The 23,701-nt window shown below is 46.8% G+C and overlaps 1 protein-coding gene and 1 pseudogene across 1 annotated transcript in view; one reads left to right on the top strand and one right to left on the bottom strand.

Moving 5' to 3' along the window:
* Positions 1–336: 336 nt before the first annotated feature.
* Positions 337–23,701, top strand: part of C8H17orf67 (chromosome 8 C17orf67 homolog) — a 28,407-nt gene continuing 5,042 nt past the window's right edge. Inside the window, exons 1-2 of the mRNA XM_068979230.1 lie at positions 337–391; positions 1,303–1,403. Of these exons, the coding sequence (XP_068835331.1) occupies positions 337–391; positions 1,303–1,403 (156 nt within the window). The remainder of the gene's footprint in view (positions 392–1,302; positions 1,404–23,701) is intronic.
* Positions 11,363–22,148, bottom strand: LOC138082741 (sorting nexin-7-like; annotated as a pseudogene).

Here is a 23,701-nt window from a genome sequence, read left to right as displayed (position 1 = left end):
CAATAGGAACATGAACAGAAGCTACAGATAAACACAAGCCACTCCAAGATGTCTATGTATCTGTTTAAATGAAATGGTTGTTGCGTGTTGCTCTGTCAAATTCAAGCTCTGAAAGTCATATGACACAGGGATAATTTACTTCCTCAGGATGAAAATTTATAGGAATTCAGAGGAAAATATTTTCGTGATCATAATAAAAACTTCGAGTCAGATGAGTTTTGCATCATGCTGTGAGTCAAAGCACACACAGCGTTTGGGCCGGATGTGGCTTCCTTCAAGTAGGCTGGCTCTCTGTGGGGGGATTCATTCTGCGACAGGCAGAGAGGGCCCAGCAGGATGAAGGGGTTCTTTGTGCTTGTGCTGTCTCTCACCTTGCTGATTTTCTTCTCAGGTGAGCATTAACTCCCGAAACCTATTTCTATGCTGACAAGATAAACTGGAATAAGTCTATTTTATATTTTTAAAGTATTTTTTCAGAATTTCAAATAATATCTAATACATAATAAGTCAATGCTCTTTTTTCCTTAAGAGTGGGCTCCCAGAATTGCTATCATAAGGGATAAATTTTTTTTATCTTTAAATGTATTAGAATACTAATTCTCAAAAATGCTGATCAATCTTAAAATTTGACATACATTTTTTTCACCTATTTTTAGGGGCGGGTGCTGTGCTGCCTGGCTTGTGGGATCTTAGTTCCCCGACCAGGGATTGAACCTGGAGTTCCCTGCAGTAAAAGTGGAAGTCCTAACCACTGAACCACCAGGGAATTCCCTTGATATACTTTTATTATGATAATCTTTTAGAGTTTGTGTGTGATTATCAAAATTTGATTTATTTTAATTATAATATCTGTTTTGAGGGATCGTGGGTGCTTACCAAGTTTAACATAATCTTCTTGTCATGGGGGAACCTTCTAGTAACAATTTAAACTTGATTTAGTGTGTTGAGGCTTTGAAAAAAATCTCACCAAAGCAACCCTGAGGGATAAGAAACACACTGATCAGGAACCTGAAGGAAATGTGTTTAAAGAAACATATCCATTAAAGTAATGGCCACTTTTAGAGGAATGGGTCATCGCAGTAGGTAAATATACGTCTTAGTTATGCAGCCTTAGCCATCTTAGGGACAATTAAAAATTCCTCTCTGAGCCTTTGGGAAAGCCAAGCCCTCTGAGACAGGTCTCTGTGAAGAACTTTTGTGTGCGGACCCAAATTGGACTTGCAAATGCTTGGCCTTGGACGGCGAGATGGCCCGTGGATGGGGGTGCCTGAGAGTCCCCGAGGTCCTTCCTGACTTTTTCAGGGGCCTCTCCCATTCTGACGGAAAAGCAGGCCAAGCAGCTCCTGAGATCCCGGCGCCAGGACAGGCCGAGCAAACCCGGATTCCCCGATGAGCCCATGCGGGTGAGTTCCAGGCAGGCTCTGGGCTGTTTGAAGGGAGAGGGAGGTGGCTGGAGTGCTTGTTCAGGACATTAGATGGAGACTCTAGAGCCTCAGGTGCAGGGTGATCACCTTCTTCTCACACCGTTCTCTCCCAGAGGCGCCAGCCCCACTCCCCTGCTGTTCACACATGCTTTAAATGGAAACAGTGCAGCCCCCGCTGGGGGCCCAGGATCCCGAGTGGGCTGTCGGGCGGCTCCTCTGAACGGGAGGCTCGGGAGCTGCGCCCCGAGGCTGGTGTCAATCCGGTCTTCTTCCTCGTGCCTTGGGCCCCGGGCAGGCTGGCCCAGCATCCCGGACCAGTGACGATGCTCTATCTGGGCAAGGCAGAATCTCTGCCCTGCTGCCACCAGCTTCTGCGCTCGCCCCATGCCTCTGATTTCAGGCTGGGGCCTCGGCTCAGCCCTGTAGGATCCTGGTGTCTGCCTAGTTTTTCTGAACCAGGAGCCCCTCTCCTGCCTTCATTTTGTGACTTGTGCTGGGTGCTACAAGACCCTGCCACCCTGGCTTGTCTCGCCTTCCCATGACGGAAGAGCTGACATTCCCACTCAGCTTCCCAGGTGGCTCAGTGGTAAAGAATCCGCCTGTCAAGGCAGGAGACATTGGTTCCATCCCTGGGTTGGGAAGATCCCCTGGAGAAGGAAATGGCAACCCACTCCAGTATTCTTGCCTGGAGAATCCCATGTACGGAGGAGCCTGGTGGACTACAGTCCCATAGGGTCGCAAAGAATTGGACCCGACTTAGCAACTAAACAACAGGTGAAGGTAAGCAGCAGCGATCCTGGCAGAGGCAGCATGTCTGTGAAGCTGTCTCTGCGGTCCAGGCTGGTCCCCACCCTGCGTCCACTCCAGCCAAGCCCCACACTCACCTCTGTTCACTGTGTCTCTGCGACAAAGCCCCGAGGATCTGCAGCAGCACAGGCTTCGCTCCCTGCGGTATCGAGCGGGCAGCTGGATTAATCCCTTTAAAAAAGGCTCTCATTACCGTGCCCGGCCGAGCAGTGGTGGCTGTGGGGAAACCGTTTGAGTGTGAATCTCCCCATTTTCCAACTATGGAACTTTGAAGACGTTCCCTTACGTTTCTGAGTACTCTTGACTCAATATTCTCGACTGTGAAAAGAGGGTAACAAATAGTACTACTTATATTGCTATGATATCATTGTTATAAACAATAGCGTAAAGCAGCTCCTTTGTGAGAACAGAAGAAGGTAATTCATACTAACGCACTTAAGAGAGTACTCAGCAAGGAGTAAGACTCCTCTGAGTACTAAGTACCAGGGACGAGGGGCAGCAAGGCTGCAGACGGTCCTCCGGGTTTCTGCTCCCCGCCGGTGGGAGACACAGAGAAGCCGGCAAAGCGCTGTTTCCCAGAGTCGCTTAGAAACCAAGCGAGGGCTTCAGACTGTGAAGGGTGGATGTGGCTTTGTTCTTTTTGGTGGGAGAAGCCAGAGGCGGCTGGAGTCTCTGAGTGCAGGGGGACGGGGCTGGCGGGGGCAGACGCGAGAGCAGGGACGGTGCGGGGACGCTGGACTTCTCGGTTCAGCGGAGGACAGTCAGAGGATGATCTGAGTGGGGGAGTGCAGACTCGGGCTTTAGGCACAGCGTTTAGAAGAGGTCCGGGACTGAAGTCCGAGTCTGCCGGCGCTCAGAGGTGGGCATAAGCAGAAGACCCCTAGGGGCTCAGGAGGAATGTGAGGGGATAGGGCGGTACCAGGCAGGGGGCCACGTGAGCGCAGGGGACGGGGGTTGGGAAGGGGAAGGGTGGAGGGTGAGCAGGGTGCCTGGCTCCAGGGTCCCTGGAGGGCCCCAACTGGTTCTTTGTGCTTTGGGGGTGTTGTCTGGAGGGGCCGTTCCAGAGGCTCTTCCTCGTGGGCCCCGGAGGCTGGGGGAGGCTGGTCACGGGGCTGGTTCAAGGCCCCCACAGGTGCCCGGGAGATAGGCTGTGCTCGGCTCCAGAGCGGGCCGAGTGGCTTCTCCGCCAGCGTCTGCCCCGAGCTCTGATTGCGGGAGGGCGGCCTTGTGGGGATTGGAGGCGGTTTCGGCAGCAGGTGGGCGGGGCGTTAGGCTCCGCTTCCTGCCTCCAGCTTCCTTCCTCCGCCTGTGCCAGCTACGCACCGTGCTCGATTCTGTCCTCAGACACGGTTTATTGTGCTTCTTCCATGCGCAGAATGCCCCAGAGCTCCTTCTCTGACTGTTTCCCTCTTCCCAGCTCCTGGTCATCATCAGCCTTCATCTGTGACAACCCTCCGCTTGCCTCCGGCTTTGCTATTTTCTGGAATATCTGGCTTTGGGATTTCGTTAATTTGGTCGTCTTTCTTAGGTTTGACCACCGACTCGGGCTTCCCAGGGGGCGCTAGTGATTACAAACTTGCCTTTCAGTGCAGGAAATATAAACGACTGGTGTCGATCCCTGGGTCGGGAAGATCGCCTGGAGCAGGGCATGGCGACCCACTTCAGTATCCTTGCCTGGAGAATTCCTTGGACAGAGGAGTCTGGCGGGCTATAGTCCATAGGATTGCAAAGAGCTGGACACGACAGCAGTGACTTAGCATGCACGCACGCGCCACTGACTCATCTTAACTCCTTGAACCTGCCTAATCTAGTTTCTGTGATTCTGTCTCGACTCACCCACCACTTCCTACACATCCTGTGTGTGGTACAGTCCTGTGTGTCCCTCACCAAGACACTGACCTGTGTCTAGAATCCTTAGCCACTCAGTCAAATTTAGAAAAGTGCTTGTTGTGACCTATAAATATGCAACAAAACAGTTAGTACGTAGTTTGTACCTGTAGTTCTCACACAGGGGTGATTTTGTTCCCCTGCCTCAGGGTCATTTGCCGATGTCTGGAGACTTCTTGGGTTGTCACAGCTGCTGTGGGAAGGGTTTACTATTGGCATCTAACAGGTTAAGGCCCAGACCGCTGCTAAATATCCTACAGTGCACAGAGAAGCTCCCACAACAAAACTCATCTGGCCGGAACTGTAATAGCGCCGGGGGTGAGGAAGCCTGTCTACAGTGCTGAAGAACCTCTTCCTCTTTCACTGTGTGCGTCTCTCACACTGTCACTCACAATTACCTCCACCCACCCACAGTCCTGGCTGAACCAACAGTTTCCGGAATCACATTTTTTTTTCCTTAGGAGCGTGTTTCTTCACCTTGGCTAGGTGCTGGAATCAAATAGGGAGGTTAAAAAAATGCCACCTGGGACCCCTCAGGGATGGGTGGCCCGAGGTGTGGCATCGGGGAGTGGGTAGAGGCCCCCGGATGGCATCAGTGTGCAGCTGAAGCCCAGAACCACCAGCCCGGGCCTTCTCCGGGGAGGCCTGCCACGGGTAACAGTGGGGAGCACGTTTAGAAAGCAGTTGAGGGTTGAACTGAGTCGTCTGGAGAGTAGGTGGTTTAGTTGTTTAGAGGCAGGTGAGAGAGAGAGCGTGTGAGAGGGTTGAGTGGTCGAGCAGAGAGACCTTCATGCTTCCCAAGATGGGTTCCGAATTACACTCTATGTCCGCTGTGCCCTGCCAAGCACCGGACCTGAGGCCGAAGACTAGACATTCTTCTTTCATTTGAGAAGCATGTGTCTGTGGTATGGATAAGGAAGAACCAGGGCCGTCCAGCCTGACTCCAGTTATCTAATGAGGTTATCTGGCACACAGGGTCTGAGGAGAGGGCCTCGAGCTCTGACCTGAAAGAGGAGGGAGTCTGGGAAGGCTTCCTGGAAGAGGCTCCACTGAGCTGAAGCTTGAAGGATGTGGAGTTTGCAGACAGTGTGTGGGTGGGCGAGGTGGGACGAGAGCACCCTGCAGTGTGATTCCAGGCTATATTCTGTGCAGACTCATTCTGGACTATGGCCTTTCGACTCGGGGTGGGTCCTTTCCTTTCCCTGGAGTAGCAGTTGTCTCTGTAAAATGCAGAGTTTGGCCCAGAGTCTGGCTACAGTGTTCATCCCAGGCTTCCTAATCTAGAATCTGGAGAGAGCGTCAGGGCGACCATGTTCTTGGTGCCAGTCAGCGACTGACAGGAAGAGCCCACAGCCAGACCTGGACTTGGCAAGGACCAGAGGGGCTTGTCTGGAGCCCCTGGAGGGGCTTGTGTAGGGGTCTCCCTCAAACGCCAGGCGCCCTCGAGCTGGCCCTGCTGCCAGGAGCGCCTCCTGCGCTCGCTGCCTGACATGGTCCCCCCTGTGTCCCCACCTTGGTCCCCTCTGTGTCTCGCTGCTGACTTTTCCTTTCAAGGGGTTTACTGAGGGCAAGGTGAGCAAGACCAACCACCTGTTGTATAAAAAGGGGCAACTCAGCCCTTTTTAAAAATTACAGTATTTTTTAGTTGAAGTATAGTTGATTTACAGTGTTAATTTGTGCTGAACAGCAAAGTGAGTCAGTTATATATACCTACATACATACATATATATATTCTTCTTTCTGTACTACTTTCCATTATGGTTTATCACAGGATACCGAATATAGTTCCTTGTGCTATAGTTAGTTGCCTTATTGTTTCGATTCACCCCTTTTAGCTGGGCAACTGGTGGACGTCACCTCCGTCTTAACCTGCATCGCTGTCGAATGTGAGTCCTGGGTGTAGTGACCTCTGTTTGTCAGCAGGTCACCAGGGGCCATGAGATGCACCTCTGGCTGCGTAAACCACACCTCATGGCTCTTTACCTTTTGCCGAGATCACTTTCTACCCTCCATCTTTTTTTGTGCAAACGATTTACCTACATGTTCCTTTGTTAGGGATGGACACACTGTTCTGTGTGTTCAGGGTGGCAGATATTGTGTGTGTGTGTGTGTGAGAGAGTTTGTGTATGACTGTGTGTGTATAGGATATATATGTACTTGAGGGTGTGTATATATGAACATGTGTGTGTGTGACTATACGTGTGTGTGTGTGAGCATTTGTGTATGACTGTGTGTATAGGATATAAATGTATGTGAGGGTGTGTATGTGTGAAGGTATGTGCATGTGTATGACTATACGTGTGTGAGGGTTTGTGTGTGATTGTGTGTATAGGATATATACATAAAAATGTATGTGAGGGTGTGTATGTGTGCAGGTATGTGTGTGTGTATAACTATGCGTGTGTGTGTGTGAGGGTTTGTGTATGACTGTGTGTGTAAGGGTTTGTGTATGACTGTGTGTGTAAAGGATATAAATATACATGAGGGTGTGTATGTTTGAAGGTATGTGTGTGTGTAAGACTATACATGTGTGTGTGAGGGTTTGTGTATGACTGTGTGTATAGTATATATATATATAAAAAAATGCGTGTGAGGATGTGTATGTATGAAGGTATGTGTGGGTGTATGACTGTACATGTGTGTGAGTGATTGTGTATGACTGCGTGTATAGTATATATATATATAAAAAAATGCGTGTGAGGATGTGTATGTATGAAGGTATGTGTGGGTGTATGACTGTACATGTGTGTGAGTGATTGTGTATGACTGCGTGTATAGGATATAAATGTATGTGAGGGTGTGTATGTGTGCAGGTATGTGTGTGTGTATAACTATGCGTGTGTGTGTGAAGGTTTGTGTATGGCTGTTTGTGTATGAGGAAGTGTAGGTCTGTGAGTGTGTGTGTGCATGAGGGTGTGTGTGTGTGTATAACTATGCATGTGTGTGTGTGAGGGCTTGTGTATGGCTGTTTGTGTATGAGGAAGTGTAGGTCTGTGAGTGTGTGTGTGCATGAGGGTGTGTGTGTGTGTTTTGGAAAAGGCATTGCAGGATAACGTCTTTTCAGACAGTCTGGATTCCAGTTTCTTCTCTTTTGACCTTGAGTGTCTAAGATACATGGGATGATAGGTGATGAGCATGGAAGGTTCTCTCAGGGCCAGGTTGGGAGGCGCTGGCTGTCCTAGCGGAGTGGACTTTCATTCTGTACTGGGTGGGAGCCACAAGGGGTTTGAAGCGGGGGGTTAAGCTGGCGTGCAGGAGCCACTTAGAGGCTCAGGACACAGCCTCTTGAACTCCGGCCTTCAGGTCCCATTATCCACAGGATGTGGGATATTACATTTTGGACATGTTATGTAACCTGGAGATGGACAGGTGGGCTGGGAGAGATGAGCAGTGTGGGTCTGTCCTTGGGAGCTGAGCCTGGAGACTCATGTGCTCAAAATTACCGAGAGATGGCCGGCGGGTTATTTCATTTTGTTTCTCCCATCTGACTGTGCACAAGAAAACCCTTTCAGAGAGAAGAGAGGCCACTGATGAGAGGAAATGGATGGTGCTTTGGGGAGGGATCAAGAATTCAAAATGAAAGCAAATGGGCAGATTTATAGTCGTCTCTCCTCAGAAGCGTCTATGAAGCAATGTTTATATTCTTGACACTAGGCTTAAATATTGGCAGGTGTTGGCTTCTGTGGGATGATAGGTGTTTTGGAAGCAGGTTCAGACAAGCTTTGCCCACACATCCCGGGGGCTGGACTGCTTTGACAGCCTGTATCCTGCTGACTCACGGCCACAGCCGCTCTGTCCTGACTGTGTGGTGGGAAGGACAGAATAATGCCTTTGGAAAGATCACTGGGGGGCCCTCCTTGTGAGGAGGTCTGGCTTCTGCCTCAGAGGAGTGGGAACACCTTGCTGGCACCCTTGATGGAGGAAGGTGAGGACTGAGGGAAAGAGGAAGAGAGCAGCTCTGGGGAAGGAAGCCGGAAGTGTTCTGAGTGTCTGGAGGCAGCCAGGGAGGAAGGGGTGGAAGCCCCAGAGGCGGGGATGGGGAGAGGGTTGGGGTGGGATGGGTGGGGAGGTCAGAGAGGCCCACCTCTGACAGAGCTCTTGTGGCAGGAAATAGCCGACACATTCATTTTATGGCCTTGGCGTTGAGTTTGAACTCGTTTTCTGCTCTGTGACCACCCTCTGTGGCCCTCACCCCGTAAGAAAAGTCTGCTCTACATAGCAACCTCGTGTTAGTGTTTCTCTGGGGAAGTGACAGAGGGCAGGTGTGTGCTGTGCAGGCTGAAGGTGGCTGATGAAACGGGGAGGGCCGCACTCGGATCTGGAAGCTGGAGTGATGGGGAAATGCGACCCCCAGATCTTCAGAGAAGCAGGGGAATTGGGCTCTAGATGTCACAGGAAGACAGCAGGCCCTCTTGGAGGGCTAGGATTCACGTGGGGACAGCCCCTCTGGGGACATCTGGGTGTTCGCTGAGTCCACTTACTCGGCTCCAGGATTTAGGACTGGAGGTTATGAAGACATCATGCTAGAAGTCTCCAGATGCTCAGGCAGGAGAAACAGCCTGAGAAGCGGAGGGAGACAGGGCTGTGTGGACAGAAGGGCTGGGCTTGGGGTGCGAGGGGAGAAGCTGGAGAAAGATAGTCCTGCGCTTTCCCTGGAGTGTGTCAGCAGTTGCGACTGCACTTCTGCTGATGGTCAGGGCTTGGGGGCTGAACTCTCAGAACTCCAAAAGTGGTCCCCAGCCCGGCACCAGACACGCAGAGCCTCAGGCTCCTCCCCACACGTGAGGGCGGACCTGAGCCGCAGGCTGGGGGCCCCAGGGGCACATCTAAGTGGGAGAAGTGCTGTCCTGGAGGGGCAGCCCTTAGCATCTACTCCCAGCGTCCTGGGGACTGGTAGCAAGCTGGCGCTTGTTTTGTTTCGACACAGGGATCCCTCTTGCTTCCCTCTGGGCTCTCTGCTTGAGTGGATTCCTGTTTTCCAGGACACCTGGCCCCTGGCTTCTCTCTCTGCTCTGTGGTTTCTGCTGCTCAGCCACAGTCTCCTTTGCTGGGTTCTTAGCCCTCGACAATCCTTTAAACATCGGAGCATTCCAGGGCTCTGCTCTCTGCCTCTTACAGTCCCCTAGTTGAAATATCACCTCTGCACACTCCTAAGTCCAGCCTGGGCTCTCTGCACGAGCTCCCTCATACAACTGTCTGCTGGGCTGTTTGCACTGGAACATCTAGCCAGCAGCTCAGACCTAACCGCTCCCTGCCCTTGCCTTCCCCCTTGGGGTAAGGGGCTGGCCACCTCCTCCTAGTTGTCTGAGCCTGAAATCCAGCATCTGACCACTTCTCACCCTCCCCGGACACCACCCGAGTGCTTAGAGTGGACCGAGCCACGTCCTTTCTGGACCCCTCGGTTTCTGTTCTCAGCAGAGCAGTGAGAGTCAGTTCTTAAAAAAGTAAGCCAGACCCCATTTTCCCCCTGCTTAAATCCTTCCAGTGACTTCCTGCCTCGCTCCCAAAACGGCCGTGGTCCGACAGTGGCCTGCGACGCCCTAGAGTTCTGCCCGCTCCCTCTGTTCCCTCCTTGACCTCCGCCTGCATCGCATCCCTCTCCCCGCCCCACCCCTGCGGTCACGCTGGCCTCCTCCCCGCGCCTTCAACGTGTCAGGCTTGTCTGCCCCTTCACTGCTGTAGTTCAGGCTACGGGGAAAGCAGGGTTGCCTTTATTTCATGACTTCTTTACTATCTTTTACTTCTACAAGAAGTAAAACTTCTTGTTCTAGTTCATTTTAAATTGAAGCGTAGGATAAATGTATTATGCTATGGTCTGAGTGTTTGTGTCTTCCCCTCCCCTCCAGTCATATACTGAAATCTGAACTCCCAAGTGACGGTATCCAGGGATGGGGCTTTTGGGCAGTACTCAGATTGTAAGGGCTCTGCTCTCATGGATTGTAAATGCGATTAGTGTCCTTATGCAAGAGGCCCCAGGACATCTCCCCAGACACGTCTGCCACGTGAGGATGCGAGGAGATGTCTGGCCTGCCAGGCAGCCCACGTCCGCCCCTGCTTCCACCCTGATCTGTGATCTTCCACCTCCTGGGCTGGAAGAAGTCAGTTTCTGCGGTTGGTGAGCTGTCCAGTCTGTGGAATTTCAGGTTATAGAGCCTGAATGGACTAAGACATGATACAACTTATTTATTTTATTTAACTCTTCCTGGAACAACGGGCATTGTAGTTATTTCTGATCATGATATCCTTGTACACATGTGTGTTTTGCCAAGTTCAATGATAAGAAATGAAACTTCTGAGTCAGAGGGTTTATGTACTTGCAATTGAAATGGGTACTGCCAAATTGCCTTAAGAACTCCCATCAGTAGTGTATATAAAAATACCTAGTTCCTTGTATTCTTGGCAACACTTGTTCTTATCAGACTTTGCATGTACAACATTCAAAATGGGAATAAATAAGGTTTTAAAAGGAAGCTCAACTGCATGCTTTTTTATCTGTTTCTCTTAATATTATATACATTTCTTCATATTATTATAACTTTTTATAACCATAATGATAGTAAATTACCCTCTTTTGTTCAATCATTTCCACTATCTTTTAAAATCTAATTTTTCATATTAATCTTTTTTAAAACTGAGTCTTTGCAATATATTTAAAATGACATATTCCACAGACAAATATTTAAGAGAAAACTTCTTTATGTATAATTATTGGCATACAAATTTAAGAACATATTTAAAACAAAGCTAAATATTTATATAAATATAGCCAAGTTGGAAGTGGAAGTCACTCAGTCGTGTCTGACTCTTTGAGATCCCATGGAATTCTCCAGGCCAGAATACTAGAGTGGGTAGCCTTTCCCTTCTCCAGGGGATCTTCCCAACCCATGGATTGAACCTGGGTCTCCCACATTGCAGGCAGATTCTTTACCAGCTGAACCACAAACGAAGCCCAAGAATACTGAAATGGGTAGCCTATCCCTTCTTCAGGGGATCTTCCCGACCCAGCAATCGAACCGGGGTCTCCTGCATTGCGGGCGGATTCTTTACCAACTGAGGTATCAGGGAAGCCTGTCCAAATTGGATGTATATCCAAATTTATATCAGTGATCCGGAACACCTGAGTTTTAAGTTGTTTTTCCAGATAGTGTGAAACACTTTTCATCCACTTTAGAAAGGACCCAGGCCATCTAGAAAGAATAACTTTGTTTCACAGACACTGTTTCCCAAAGATCACATAGAAGTCTTCAATGCAATTGCAATTTATCTTCAGAAGCTTCTTCCAAGTGGAGATCTGTGCATGATGTAAGGAAGGATTCCCATGTAGCAAGGCACTAAATAGAGGAAATACACCATCAGGAGATCAATGGTAATTCACTTTCACTGTTCGTCATAGAGAATGTTCTTCTCAGCCATGTTTGTAAATGCTGACTTGATATCATTTTGCATTGTTTTGTTTCCATCTTTCCCAATCTGCTTTCAGGGTTTTATTCGTGTTCTCCACTTTATCTTCCAGTTTTCCATCTCTTCTGTAAAGAGATCAGTATCTGCCTTTCTGGAGGTCAAAGCTTCGACTCTGGAATCCAGTTCTGCCTGACTTTGGCCTCTTCTTTTCATGCCACCCATTAACATTTCACTGTAAAGCACCTACTCACACACAACAGGAAGCAGGGCCCCTGAGAGGCCAGACATCGTTTTCAGCGGCCTTACAGCATTTGTCAGCGCAGCTGGCAACACGCTGTAGAGCATCAGCCAGATCTCCTTCTGATGCCGACCACAGAATATGAATTGGGTCATATTCTTTCATTTCACCAAAATATTCCCTTTCTTTCTTGCAAATTCTCGGAGATATTTTAATCTATCAAATCTATTTTCTGGCTGAATATTTCAACAAAGTTATTCATTTCCTTGGATTCCTCAGGGCGACTTTTAACTCCTCTCATTGATAATGCAGCCGCTCTGTCTGCCCCATCCTACTGAGTAATTTAGGCCCTTGCTTCTTGCGAGAAGAGAGTTCCCAAGCTTGGGCAATAGGAAAAACTTTAAAGTCCTCATTAACTGTTAGAGTTGGATGATCAGCAACTTGGTTCAAAAATTTTTGCAATGCCTTCCTGCGTGTCTCAGTGATGTCACCATTAAATCATTCCACATTCCTTTCACTCTAAACTTTTCTGACAATGGTGGAATAATCAGAGTGGGTTGTTTTTCTTCAAGTTTTTCTTTTAATCAAAGAAAACCTTGATAATGTCTCCTAACTTCGAATTCACTGGAGTCAAATTCTCCATGAGATGTCTTAGTAACAATCCTGTAAGTAATAAAAGTTTCAATTGTAGTAACATGGCTTTCAGGTTCATCAACTGTAACGAAAAGAAGGAGTGTGCCTTAAATTTAATTTTTATTTTATATTGGAATATAGTCTATTTACAATGTTGTATTAGTTTCCGATATACAGCAAAGTGGTTCAGTTATACATATATCCATTCATTTTCAGTTTATTTTCTCACATAGGTTATTATAGAATATTGAGTAGCGTTCTTTGTGCTATACAGTAGGTCCTTGTTGATTATCTATTTTATATATAGTAGCAAGTATACGGAGAAGGCAATGGCACCCCACTCCAGTACTCTTGCCTGGAAAATCCCATGGACGGAGGAGCCTGGAAGGCTGCAGTAGATGGGGTCACTGAGGGTTGGACACGACTGAGCGACTTCACTTTCACTTTTCACTTTCATGCACTGGAGAAGGAAATGGCAACCCACTCCAGTGTTCTTGCCTGGAGAATCCCAGGGACAGGGGAGCCTGGCGGGCTGCCGTCTCTGGCGTCGCACAGAGTTGGACATGACTGAAGTGACTTAGCAGCAGGAGCAGCAGCAAGTATACGCTAATCCTAAACTCCTAATTTATCCCTCCCTGACTTTTCCCCTTTGGTAATCATAAGCGTGCTTTCAAAGTCTGTGAATCAGTTTCTGGTTTGTAAATAAGCTTACTTGTATTATCCTTTCAGATTTGACATGTAAGTCATATCACATGATATATGCCTCTGTCTGCCTTACTTCACTTAGTATGACAGTCTCTAGGCCCATCCATGTTGCTGCAAATGGCATTGCTTCTCTTCTTTTTATGGCTGAGTGATACTGCATCGTACACAGGTACTACCTCTTCTTTATCCCTTCATCTGTCGAACATTTATGTTGCTTGCATGTCTTGGTTATGATAAATGAACCTCAGGGTGCATGTATCTTTTATAATTATGGTTTTCTCCAGACATATGCTCAGGAGTGGGATCGCTGGGTCATATGGTGGTAGCTCTCTTTTAGTTTTTCAAGGAACCTCTATATTGTTCTCCATACTAGTTACACCAGTTTACATGGCCACCTACAGTGTAGGAGGGCTCCTTCTTCCACTGTCTTTTCTATCATAAACAACAGTCTACAAGTTTGTTCTTATAGTATTTTGAATTAGTTGCTAAGGACATATTGCCAGAAAATAAATTACTGGGTCCAAGTCTATGAATATTTTTAAAGCTTTTATTTCCACATTGCTTTCTACAAGGTTAAAAAGATAATTCATGCTCTTGTCCTGCAAGAGTGTTCCAGTGGAGGTTTTAAGGTAAAGACATGAGGGGAGCATGATTATGGTATCTTCATTTGTAGATCAGTTGGCCGTGTCTGCGGCGGAAGGAGTGGATGCTGTCAGGGAGGATGAGAGATCAAAACTGACTTGCGGGCGTCTGTGTGGACACGTGGGTGCTACTCAATGGCGCTGGAAACACAGGAGGAGACGTTACCTGGAATGATGATATGTCTGAAGTTCTCTGACAGACCTGTCTTTGTACTTGTTTCTTCTGCCCTTGCCTACCTGGTTAACTCTACTTATTTACAGAGATTCACCTGAAATGACACCTTTTTAAAGAGGATTTCCTGATGTCCCCATCCGCCCACCATGAATTACAGCATCCCTCTGGCTTAGCACTCACAGCATAAACTTGCTATTTCTGACTTAGAAAAACAAAAAACAACCAACCTCTCTCTCTTACTAGACTGCTCTAAACTTCTTGAGCAGATGGACTATTTGTTTCACTTCTGAGCCCCCAGCACCAAGCAGAGTTTGACATTTACTAATTGCTCATGATGCTTATTTCCTTTCCTCTCTCTGCTTCTCTCCAGGGGAGAAGTGTTGTAGGACATAACTCTACCATAGAACCTGGAGGTTATTTCAAAGACGTCTTCCCCATGGCCTTCCTTTAATTCATTAAATTTCTCTTAGTCATTCCAAATTTTAGGAAAGAAATTATTGCCAACTGCTGGGGTGAACCATGGAAATTCTCTAAAAAGATGACATCTGAGCTAAAATTATGTCCTTTTTGATTGTATTCGTAAGCATTTGTGTGCCCTGGGAATATGCTTTCCATTTTGGCCTGTGTTCCTTGAAGGAATGTTCTTGTTGGGCAAGTATAAATCATATTAGCTTTATTGTAAATAGTCTTTGTAAAATATGCTCTCATATTTGGCGCCTTGACAAGTGTATGTAGTGACTCTATTACCCTTTCGTGCCCTGTGATCTCAAAAACCAGTTCAGAGTGGCCGAGAGGCAAATTGTGCACATAAATGATTTGCCTTCTTTTAGGACTGACCCTTCTGGTGGCCCTGAGCAGTTAAGCTCTGAGCCACCCTACTGCCTGTATGATTACCTTGCTTTCACTAATGAGCAAAATACTTCATCCAAATGTCAGTGGGTCTTTAATTCCATGCAAATGTCATGGGAATAAGTTTGCCTTCTTGGAAAAAGATCCCACCTTGATACATTAACTGTCTAGTTTATGATTCTCAGCTAAGCTCAGGTTCCAGTGGGTTTTTAATTTCATTATCACACCTCTTCTGTGCCGTTATAAATTTCTCTTCCAATTTCTGCTCTAATTACTGAGAAATTATTTACTTAAACCATTACAGTTGGCATTGGACACGGAAAACAGATATTGGTTTTTGTTTGCTTTTCTTCCCCGTGAAGAAAGAAATTAAAAAAAAAAAGAAAACTTATTTTCCATCTGCCCCTTCTTTCTTGATCCAGGAACATTTGAGATTATCATTAATGCTGGGCCATTTCTAACCTAGCCAGCACAATTGTTGAATTTGTGGTTTTCAGCAGATTTTCAGTTTGGCTTTTCATCTTTGACTAATGATTGCTTTTAGGCCTTTGTGGCGTATTCATTTCCCTAACATTTTAAATAAATAGTGAAATGTCATGGAAACCAGAGCTTGTTTCTTTCTCTCTCTATGTGTGTGTCTGTATTGTTTTTCTTCAACAATGATTTCAGCCTCTGTTTAGGAGTGTGAAATATGTATATATATTTCATTCTTGGATGCTTTTTATGTACATTTGGCCTGGGCCGTTATAATGGGCAGATTGACACAGATACCCAGGAACCTCCCAAGGAAGAGTTAGTGAGATTATGGAGAAAGAACAGTCATTTCACTTGCTCATTCACTTGTTTGTACATTTCTTCTGTGTGTTTTACTGAGGTCCTACTATGTGTCAGGAAGTAAGTCATATACTAGGTATGTCTTCGTCACTCATCAAAAAGCCAGATAGGTGTTTGGCTGAAAGGGACAAGGATTAAATGAGTAAGGATGCCAATGAGCATATAGTTATAAGAGGTGCAGACCCACGGTTGCAGATGTAAGTTTCCCAAAGTTCTAATTTCCCCTTGAAAGCTCAAATTTCATCATTTAGTAACAAGCACTGTCAGTTGCTTTCCTGGAAGTGACAAGCTCAGTGCATTCATTTTTGGAAAGATGCCTGCCAAACAGGCACGTGAAACACCTAGTGTAACCCTTGACACCTCCATTCCCCCAGGTGCTGTTTCTTGACAAAATCGTCGCACTTTGCTGGGCAGCGGAAGTGCTGCTTGTGTACTTCCTGTTGGTCACTTTCTACGGCTTTACCGGGGCGTGTTTCGGTGAAACTGGCCTGTTAAGCATGCCTTGCTTTTATTATTTATTTTAGCTGTGAGTGTGTGATGAAGGACACTGTGGCCGCTAGGATAGCTGGATGCCTTTGCTCCTGCAGAGGCGTCAGTTTCACCCCCAGTGAGGGGGCTTCCCAAGTGGCTCAGGGGTAAAGAATCCGCCTGCCAGTGCAGGAGATGAGGGAGACGTGGGTTTGATCCCTGGGTCGGAAAGATCCCCTGGAGTAGGAAAGGGCAACCCACTTCAGTATTCTTACTTGGAAAATTCCATGGACAGAGGGGCCTGGCAGGCTACAGTCCCTGGGGTCACAAAGAGTTGGACGTGACGGAGTGATTGAGCACACACGCACGTGCACAGTGAGAAAGCAAACGTCTCAATATTATTCAAAAAGTAGTTTTGACGTCATGGACCTGGGAGGGGAGCACAGACCATGCTTTGAGGACCACAGCTTTAGTCTTTTATTCAACAAACATTTATTGAACGTTTCCTGTGGACCAGTTCCTGGGAGAGATGCTCTATCCACAACTTCAGGGCATGCTCAGGTCTCCCATATCAAATAGCAACCAAAATTAACTGAGGAGGGCTTAGTCAAGGACTGTTTACAAAGGTGTGGCAGGATGAAGGGGAACTGACAAGAAATGATAAAGGCTGCAGGGCTGAGGCTCTTGAGGCAGGAGGGTGGACGGGAAGAGTGTGGTTCCGCAGACCTGGAGGGGCAGACCTCTAGAAGCTGGGTCGTCAGGGGAGCGATGCAGACCACCTGTCGGGAGTGCTCGGGGAGGTACCGGGGGAGTCTGTATGGACCCCACCTCTCGCCTCCTGCCTCCAGGCCTCTGCTGGGACCTCCTCCTCCAAACCCAACTGGGAGCTGCAGGACAGAAGCGTCTGTGTTGCAGTTCATCTAGGTCAGCCTCTTAGTGCCAAGGGGCCAGGTGACGGAAGGGAGAGAATGGGTTCATTTATTTATATATGGTTGCACCGCACAGCATGAGCGATCTTAGTTCTCTGATCATGGATGGAAACTGCACCCCCTGCATCAGAATCCAGCGCCTTAATCCCCGGACAGCCAGGGAAGTCTTGAGAATGGGTTTAGAAAGGAAAATGCAGATGATTACGAATTTGGCACAGAGCTTCATTTGCATCATTTTGTTTAATCCTGGAAACGCAGTGAAGTGAGTGCTAGCGCAACCTCATATTGCCGACGGACAAATTGAGGCTGGACACGTGGTGGCTGAATGGTGAAGGGTCTGCCTGCTAATACAGGAGATGCAGGCTTGATTCCTGGGTTGGGAAGATCCCCCTGGAGAGGAAGACGGCAACTCACTCTAGTATTCTTGCCTGGGAAATCCCATGGACAGAAGAACCTGGTGGGCTGCAGTCCATGGGTTTGCAGAAGAGTTGGACACGACTTAGCGACTGATATGGAAAGCAGCAGTTGTGGTAAGGTCTTGAGCAGAACTAGCCCCCGGATTCAGACCCAGACCTGACCCTCTTAGCTCTTCCACCACGTGCCTGGCAAACAGGCAGGCGAGAAGACAGCAATGCGGGTTTCCTTCAGGGAGCTATTACATGGAACAGCTGAATAAGTAAAGCAATGTGCTGAAAAGTCCTTGTTCCTTATTTACAAGACTCCACGCTGCCTTCCTGTTCCTCCCAGTGACTATTCTTCTGACCAAAGACTCTGCAGACAGGGCAAGACAGGGCAGGGCTGAGCCCCAAACTCACAAACGTGTCCAGCAAGCTGCTGGGGAGTCCTCGTTAGGTCCCACAAGGAGCCCTCCCAGAAACCAACCCCTCCCCGGCTCTCCCAGAGACTCCTCACCCAGGACACAGGGTGCATCTTGATGAGTTAAGTGAAAGCAATAACGTAATCAAAACAGTTTCAAACTGCCCGAGTCCTGGGGGAAAGAAAAAATATTTCAGGAAAATTGGACACCTCATAATTCATTCCTTTGCACAGTCATGAAATTAAAAAAAAACCTAAAATATCTAGGATGTAGACTTCCTAGAGGATTTTATTGAAACTTAAAAACTCAAGAGTTCTAAACTGGACTGCCTGTTAAAGCTTTATCAATGCCATTGGAAGGTTTTCATGATTTAGGATTTTTAGATCTGTACCTGCCAAAATTATCTTCTACAGATATTATCACCTATGTGTATAAGGTGAAATGCCACTTCTCTGATTAATGGCCTGAAGCTTTGGGTTATCTGCATGTGCTCATAGGAACTTTTTGATGCATACTTTGCAGTGATTCCCACCCCATAATTTCAGCACCAAGCCTTATTTCAGGGCAATGTCGACAACATATATCCATCAAATTGAAAGTCATTTCTCTCTCTTTCAAAAGGAAACATCAGGTCTGTGTGCCAGCACATGAGCCAACATACACAGCACCTCCACTAAAAAGTCTGATGAGGCCCAATTAAATCCCTGCTCTCAGGGAGAGGTCACTGCTAAGCTGAGCGACCAGAGCTGTGCTGGGGGGAGTCCAGAGAGCTGTGGTGCCACAGAGAATCTGAGAAGCTGCCTGGAGGAAGTAACATCTAAGCTGAGGGCTGAAAAATCAGATCGGGATGAGAGAGAGAGCTGGACTCTAAAGAAAGCTGAGCGCTGAAAAATTGAAGCTTTTGAACTGTGGTGTTGGAGAAGACTCTTGAGAGTCCCTTGGACTGCAAGGAGATCTGACCAGTCCATCCTAAAGGAAGTCAGTCCTGAATATTCATTGGAAGGACTGACGCTGAAGCTGAAACTCCAATACTTTGGCCACCTGATGTGAAGAACTGACTCATTGGAAAAGACCCTGATGGCGGGAAAGATTGAAGGCAGGAGGAGAAGGGGACAGCAGAGGATGAGATGGTTGGATGGCATCACCGACATGATGGACATGAGTTTGAATAAACTCTGGGAGTTGGTGATGGACAGGGAGGCCTGGCGTGCTGCGGTCCATGGGGTCACAGAGAGTGGGACAAGACTGAGCAACTGAACTCAACTGAGGAAAAAGAGAAGGCACAGGGGTGTTCTGGGCAGAGAGAATAGCCTAAAATCAGAGAGCAGAGCAAGCATAGCCCATCCAGGGAAAGATGGCGCTCAAAGCTCGTGTGGGGTGACGGTGATGGAAGAGGCTCAGGAAGTGGGTGAGGCAGGATCACCAGCAACCCTGCAAACCACTTTAAGGAATTTTCTTTAGCCCAGTGGAAGCCATTCAAGCATTTTAAGAGAGGAAGCAACTGCATATAAATTTTTTAAAAAGTCAGTTTGCGGCAGAATGAAGAGATAGACAAAACCAAACCAAACCAACAGCAGGGATTTTTCACTGTCTTCTTTATAACTTTTAATTTTTACATAATTTCAAAACAGTAATATGTGTCACCTGGGATAAAAACAATAAAGCCATTTTCATTATTCATATTTTAAAAACCTACCTTGGCAAAAGACCTGAACAGATACGTCACCAAAGAACATGGATTGAAAAACAAGCATCTGAAAAGATGCTTGTATCCTATGTCGTCAGGAAAATGCAAATTAAATAATGAGACACCACTGTATGCCTGCTGGAATGGCCGAAACCCAGAACACTGACATGATCAAATGCTGTCAAGGCTGGAGGACAACAGGGGCTCTCATCCACTGCTGGTGGGAATGCAGAGCGGCACAGCCACTTTCAAAGGCAGTCCAGGTCTTTCCTTCACAACTAAGCATCCTCATAACATATGACCCAGGAATCGTGCTTCTTGGTATTTACTCAAATGAGTTGAAAACTTTTGTTCAATACAAAAACATGCACATAGATATTTATCTCAGCTTTATTCATAATTGTCAACACTCGGAAGCAACCAAGATGCCCTTCAGTAGGTAAATGGATAAACTGTGGTGTATCTAGAAAATGAAATATTATTGAGCTCTAAAAAGAAATGGGCTATTAAACCATGAAAAAATATGGAGGAAACTTGAATGCATATTTCAAAGTAAAAAATGCTTATCTGATAGGGTTACACACAGTATGACTCCAATGATAAGATATTCTGGAAAAGATAAACACTGTTGTTATTTAGTTGCTAACTTGTGTCCGACTCTTTGGGACCCCATGAACAGTGGCACACCAGGCTTCCCTGTCCTTCACTATCTCCCAGAATTTGCTCAAACTCATGTACATTGAGTTGGTGATGACATCCTCTGTCATCCCCTTTTCCTTCTGCCTCCACTCTTTCCCAGCAACAGTGTCTTCTCTAATGAGTCAGCTCTTCCCGTCAGGTGGCCAAAATATTGGAGCTTCAGCTTCAGCATCAGTTCTTCCAATGAATGAATATCCAGGGTTGATTTCATTTCAGATTGACTGGTTTGATCTCCTTGCAGTCCAAGGGACTCTCAAGCAAAGTAAACTCTGTCACTGTTTCCATTTTTGACCCATCTATTTGCCATAAAATGATGGGACTGGATACCATGATCTTACTTTTTTGAATGTTGAGTTTTAGGCCAACTTTTTCACTTCCTCTTTCACCTTCATCAAAAGGCTCTTGAGTTCCTCTTTGTTTTCTGCCATTAAAATGGTTGTTGCTGTTGTTCAGTCACTCAGTTGTGTCTGACTCTGGACTGCAGCACACCAGGCTTCCTTGTCCTTCACCATCTTCTGGAGCTTGCCCAAACTCATGTTCATTGAGTCAGTGATGCCATCCAACCATCTCATCCTCTGTCATCCCCTTCCCCTTCTGACTTCAATCTTTCCCAGTATCAGGGTCTTTTCTAATGAGTCAGTTCTTTGCATCAGGTGGCCAAACTATTGGAGCTTCAGCTTCAGCATCAGTCCTTTTAATGAGTATTCAGTATTGATTTCCTTTAGGATTGATTGGTTTGATCTCCTTGCTGTCCAAGGGACTTTAAGAGTCTTCTCCAACACCACAGTTCAAAAGCATCAGTTCTTTGGTGCTCAGCTTTCTTTATGGTCCACATCTCACATCCCTACATGACCACTGGAAAAGCCATAGCTTTGACTGGACAGACCTTTGTTTGCAAAGTAATTCTCTGCTTTTGAACATGCTGTCTAGGTTGGTCATAGCATCTCTTCCAGGGAGCAAATGTCTTTTAATTTCATGGCTGCAGTCACCATCTGCAGTGATTTTGAAGCCTAAGAGAATAAAGTTTGTCACTGTTTCTACTGTTTCCCCATCTATTTGCCATGAAGTGACTGGACCCAACCCCATGATCTTAGTTTTTTGAATGTTGAGTTTTAAGCCAACGTTTTCACTCTCCTCTTTCACTTTCCTCAAGAGGCTTTTTAGTTCCTCTTCACTTCCTGCCATAAGGGTGGTGTCATCTGCATATCTGAGGTTACTGATATTTCTCCCGGCAATCTGGATTCCAGCTTGTGTTTATTCATCCCAGCATTTCTCATGATGTACTCTGCATAGAAGTTAAATAAGCAGGGTGACAATATGCAGCCTTGACGTACTCCTTTTCCTATTTGGAACCAGTCTGTTGTTCCATGTCCAGTTCTAACTGTTGCTTCCTGACCTACATATAGGTTTCTTAAGAGGCAGGTCAGGTGGTCTGGTATTCCCATCTCTCTCAGAATTTTACAGTTTGTTATTTATGATCCATACAGTCAAAGGCTTCAGTGTAGTTAAAGAAGCAGAAGTAGATGTTTTCCTACTTCTAAGGTAAACCTGCTGCTGCTGCTGCTAAGTCACTTCAATCGTGTCCGACTCTGTGCGACCCCATAGACAGCAGCCCACCAGGCTCCCCCGTCCCTGGGATGCTCCAGGTAAGAATACTGGAGTGGGTTACCACTTCCTTCTCCAATGCATGAAAGCGGAAAATGAAAGTGAAGTCGCTCAGTCATGTCCGACACCTAGCGACCCCCTGGACTGCAGCCCACCAGGCTCCTCCATCCGTGGGATTTTCCAGGCAACCGTACTGGAGTGGGGTGCCATCGCCTTCCTTTGAGACAGTAAAAAGATGGATTGTTATCAGGGGTTAGAGGGGAGGGAGGGATGAAGAGGAAGAACATGAAAGAATTATAGGGCAATGCAAGTATTCTGTACGATAGTCTAATGGATGGATACGCGTCATTATGCATGTGTCTAAACCCATAGAATGGACACCACCAAGAGTGACCGCAGCATAAACTCTGGGTAATGACGCGGTGTCGACGTAGGTTCATCTCTTGCAGCAGACGCACCACTCCGGGGCAAGGTTTTGATAATGGGGGAGGTCGTGCAGCTGTGGGGTATATGGGAAATGACTGTATTTTTTGCTTCATTTTTCTGTGAAACCAAAACTCCTCTGAAACATGTCTACTAAAAAGAAAAGAGAAAGGAAAAACAAACAAGTAAAAAGCACAGTCCCCGCGCGCCGCCCCCCTCTCCCCGACCCTCCCCCTGGAGTTGAGTGGAGAGGAAGGAGGTAAGGCTCGAGGCAGGGAGAGCTCCCCAGACGCCGGGGCGGGGACCGTGCAGGAGGGCTGGGGACTGCGGCTGCGCGGAGGCGATGGGCCGGGGGTGGGGGGGATCCGGGAGCACCCACTAGACTTGGGGCTTGACTGGCTGGTGGGGCCAGAGCGTCGGGCAGAGGAGGAGATCCTGGAGCTCGATGACGCTCTGCCTCCCGGCCACGTGGGGCCATCGATGGAGACGCTGCTCAGAGACGGGCAGTACCGAACAACCAGCTGCCCTCTGTTGTGGACACACCAACACGCAGAGCCAGTCACATTTCATAGAGATGAAGCCGCACAACGTGTGGTCCTTTGTGAGTGGCTTTTCAAACTTAGCATAGTATTTTTGAGGTTCAGCCAGATTGCAGCATGCGTCATTCCTTTTAATGGCCATATAGTATTACCATTGTCTGCCGATACGTTGTATTTTATTTATCCATTCATCGGTTGATGGACATTTGGGTTGTTTCTACTTTTTGACTTTGATGAATAATGCTGCTGTGAAAAGCCCTGTACACACTTCTGTGTGAATATATCCTTTCATTTTTCCCATTGTCTGCTCGTATACTAACGCTATATTCAGCATTTTAAGAAATTGCCAGGCTGTTTTCACCAAATGCCCCTAGATTCCCAGTAACATTTTTTTTGGCTTTAAAACATTTTGTTTGACAATAGCATATCAACTCCAACTTTCTTATAGTTATCCTTTACCTTTTGAAAAAGATGATTTTATCACAAATGTGTGGTGCCATAACTAGTATATTATTAAGTTATGCATGTTTTCAGCTTCATTAAAATGATGCCACACTATAAACATTGTCTTCTTGGAGTTGCTCTTTTCACTCATGCTATTTCTAAGACTCATCTATGTTTCTCTGTGTTATTATAATCACATTTTCACTGCTGTGTAATATTCTACTTTGTGATCCTACTGTAATTTATTCATCCATCCTCCTATCAATGGATATTTGAAATGTTTCCACCTGTTTCCAGTATTTTGCTACTACAAATTTATTGCTACTGTAAACATTCTTATCTTCTCTTTTTCTCAAAGTGACCAGTGACATTCACAACTGGATACTTGTTAGAAATGGAAATTCTGGAGCTGTATCCCAGACTCATTGAATCAGAAACTCTGCAGGTGGGGCCCAGCAATCTATAGGTTTTTCAAATTTTATTTTGATTTATTTAT

The sequence above is a fragment of the Capricornis sumatraensis genome, chromosome 8 (assembly GCF_032405125.1).
Source record: "Capricornis sumatraensis isolate serow.1 chromosome 8, serow.2, whole genome shotgun sequence".
Classification (NCBI taxonomy): Eukaryota; Metazoa; Chordata; class Mammalia; order Artiodactyla; family Bovidae; genus Capricornis; species Capricornis sumatraensis.
The sequence above is the reverse complement of the archived record's forward strand: the minus strand, read 5'-3'. Positions and strand labels throughout refer to the sequence as shown.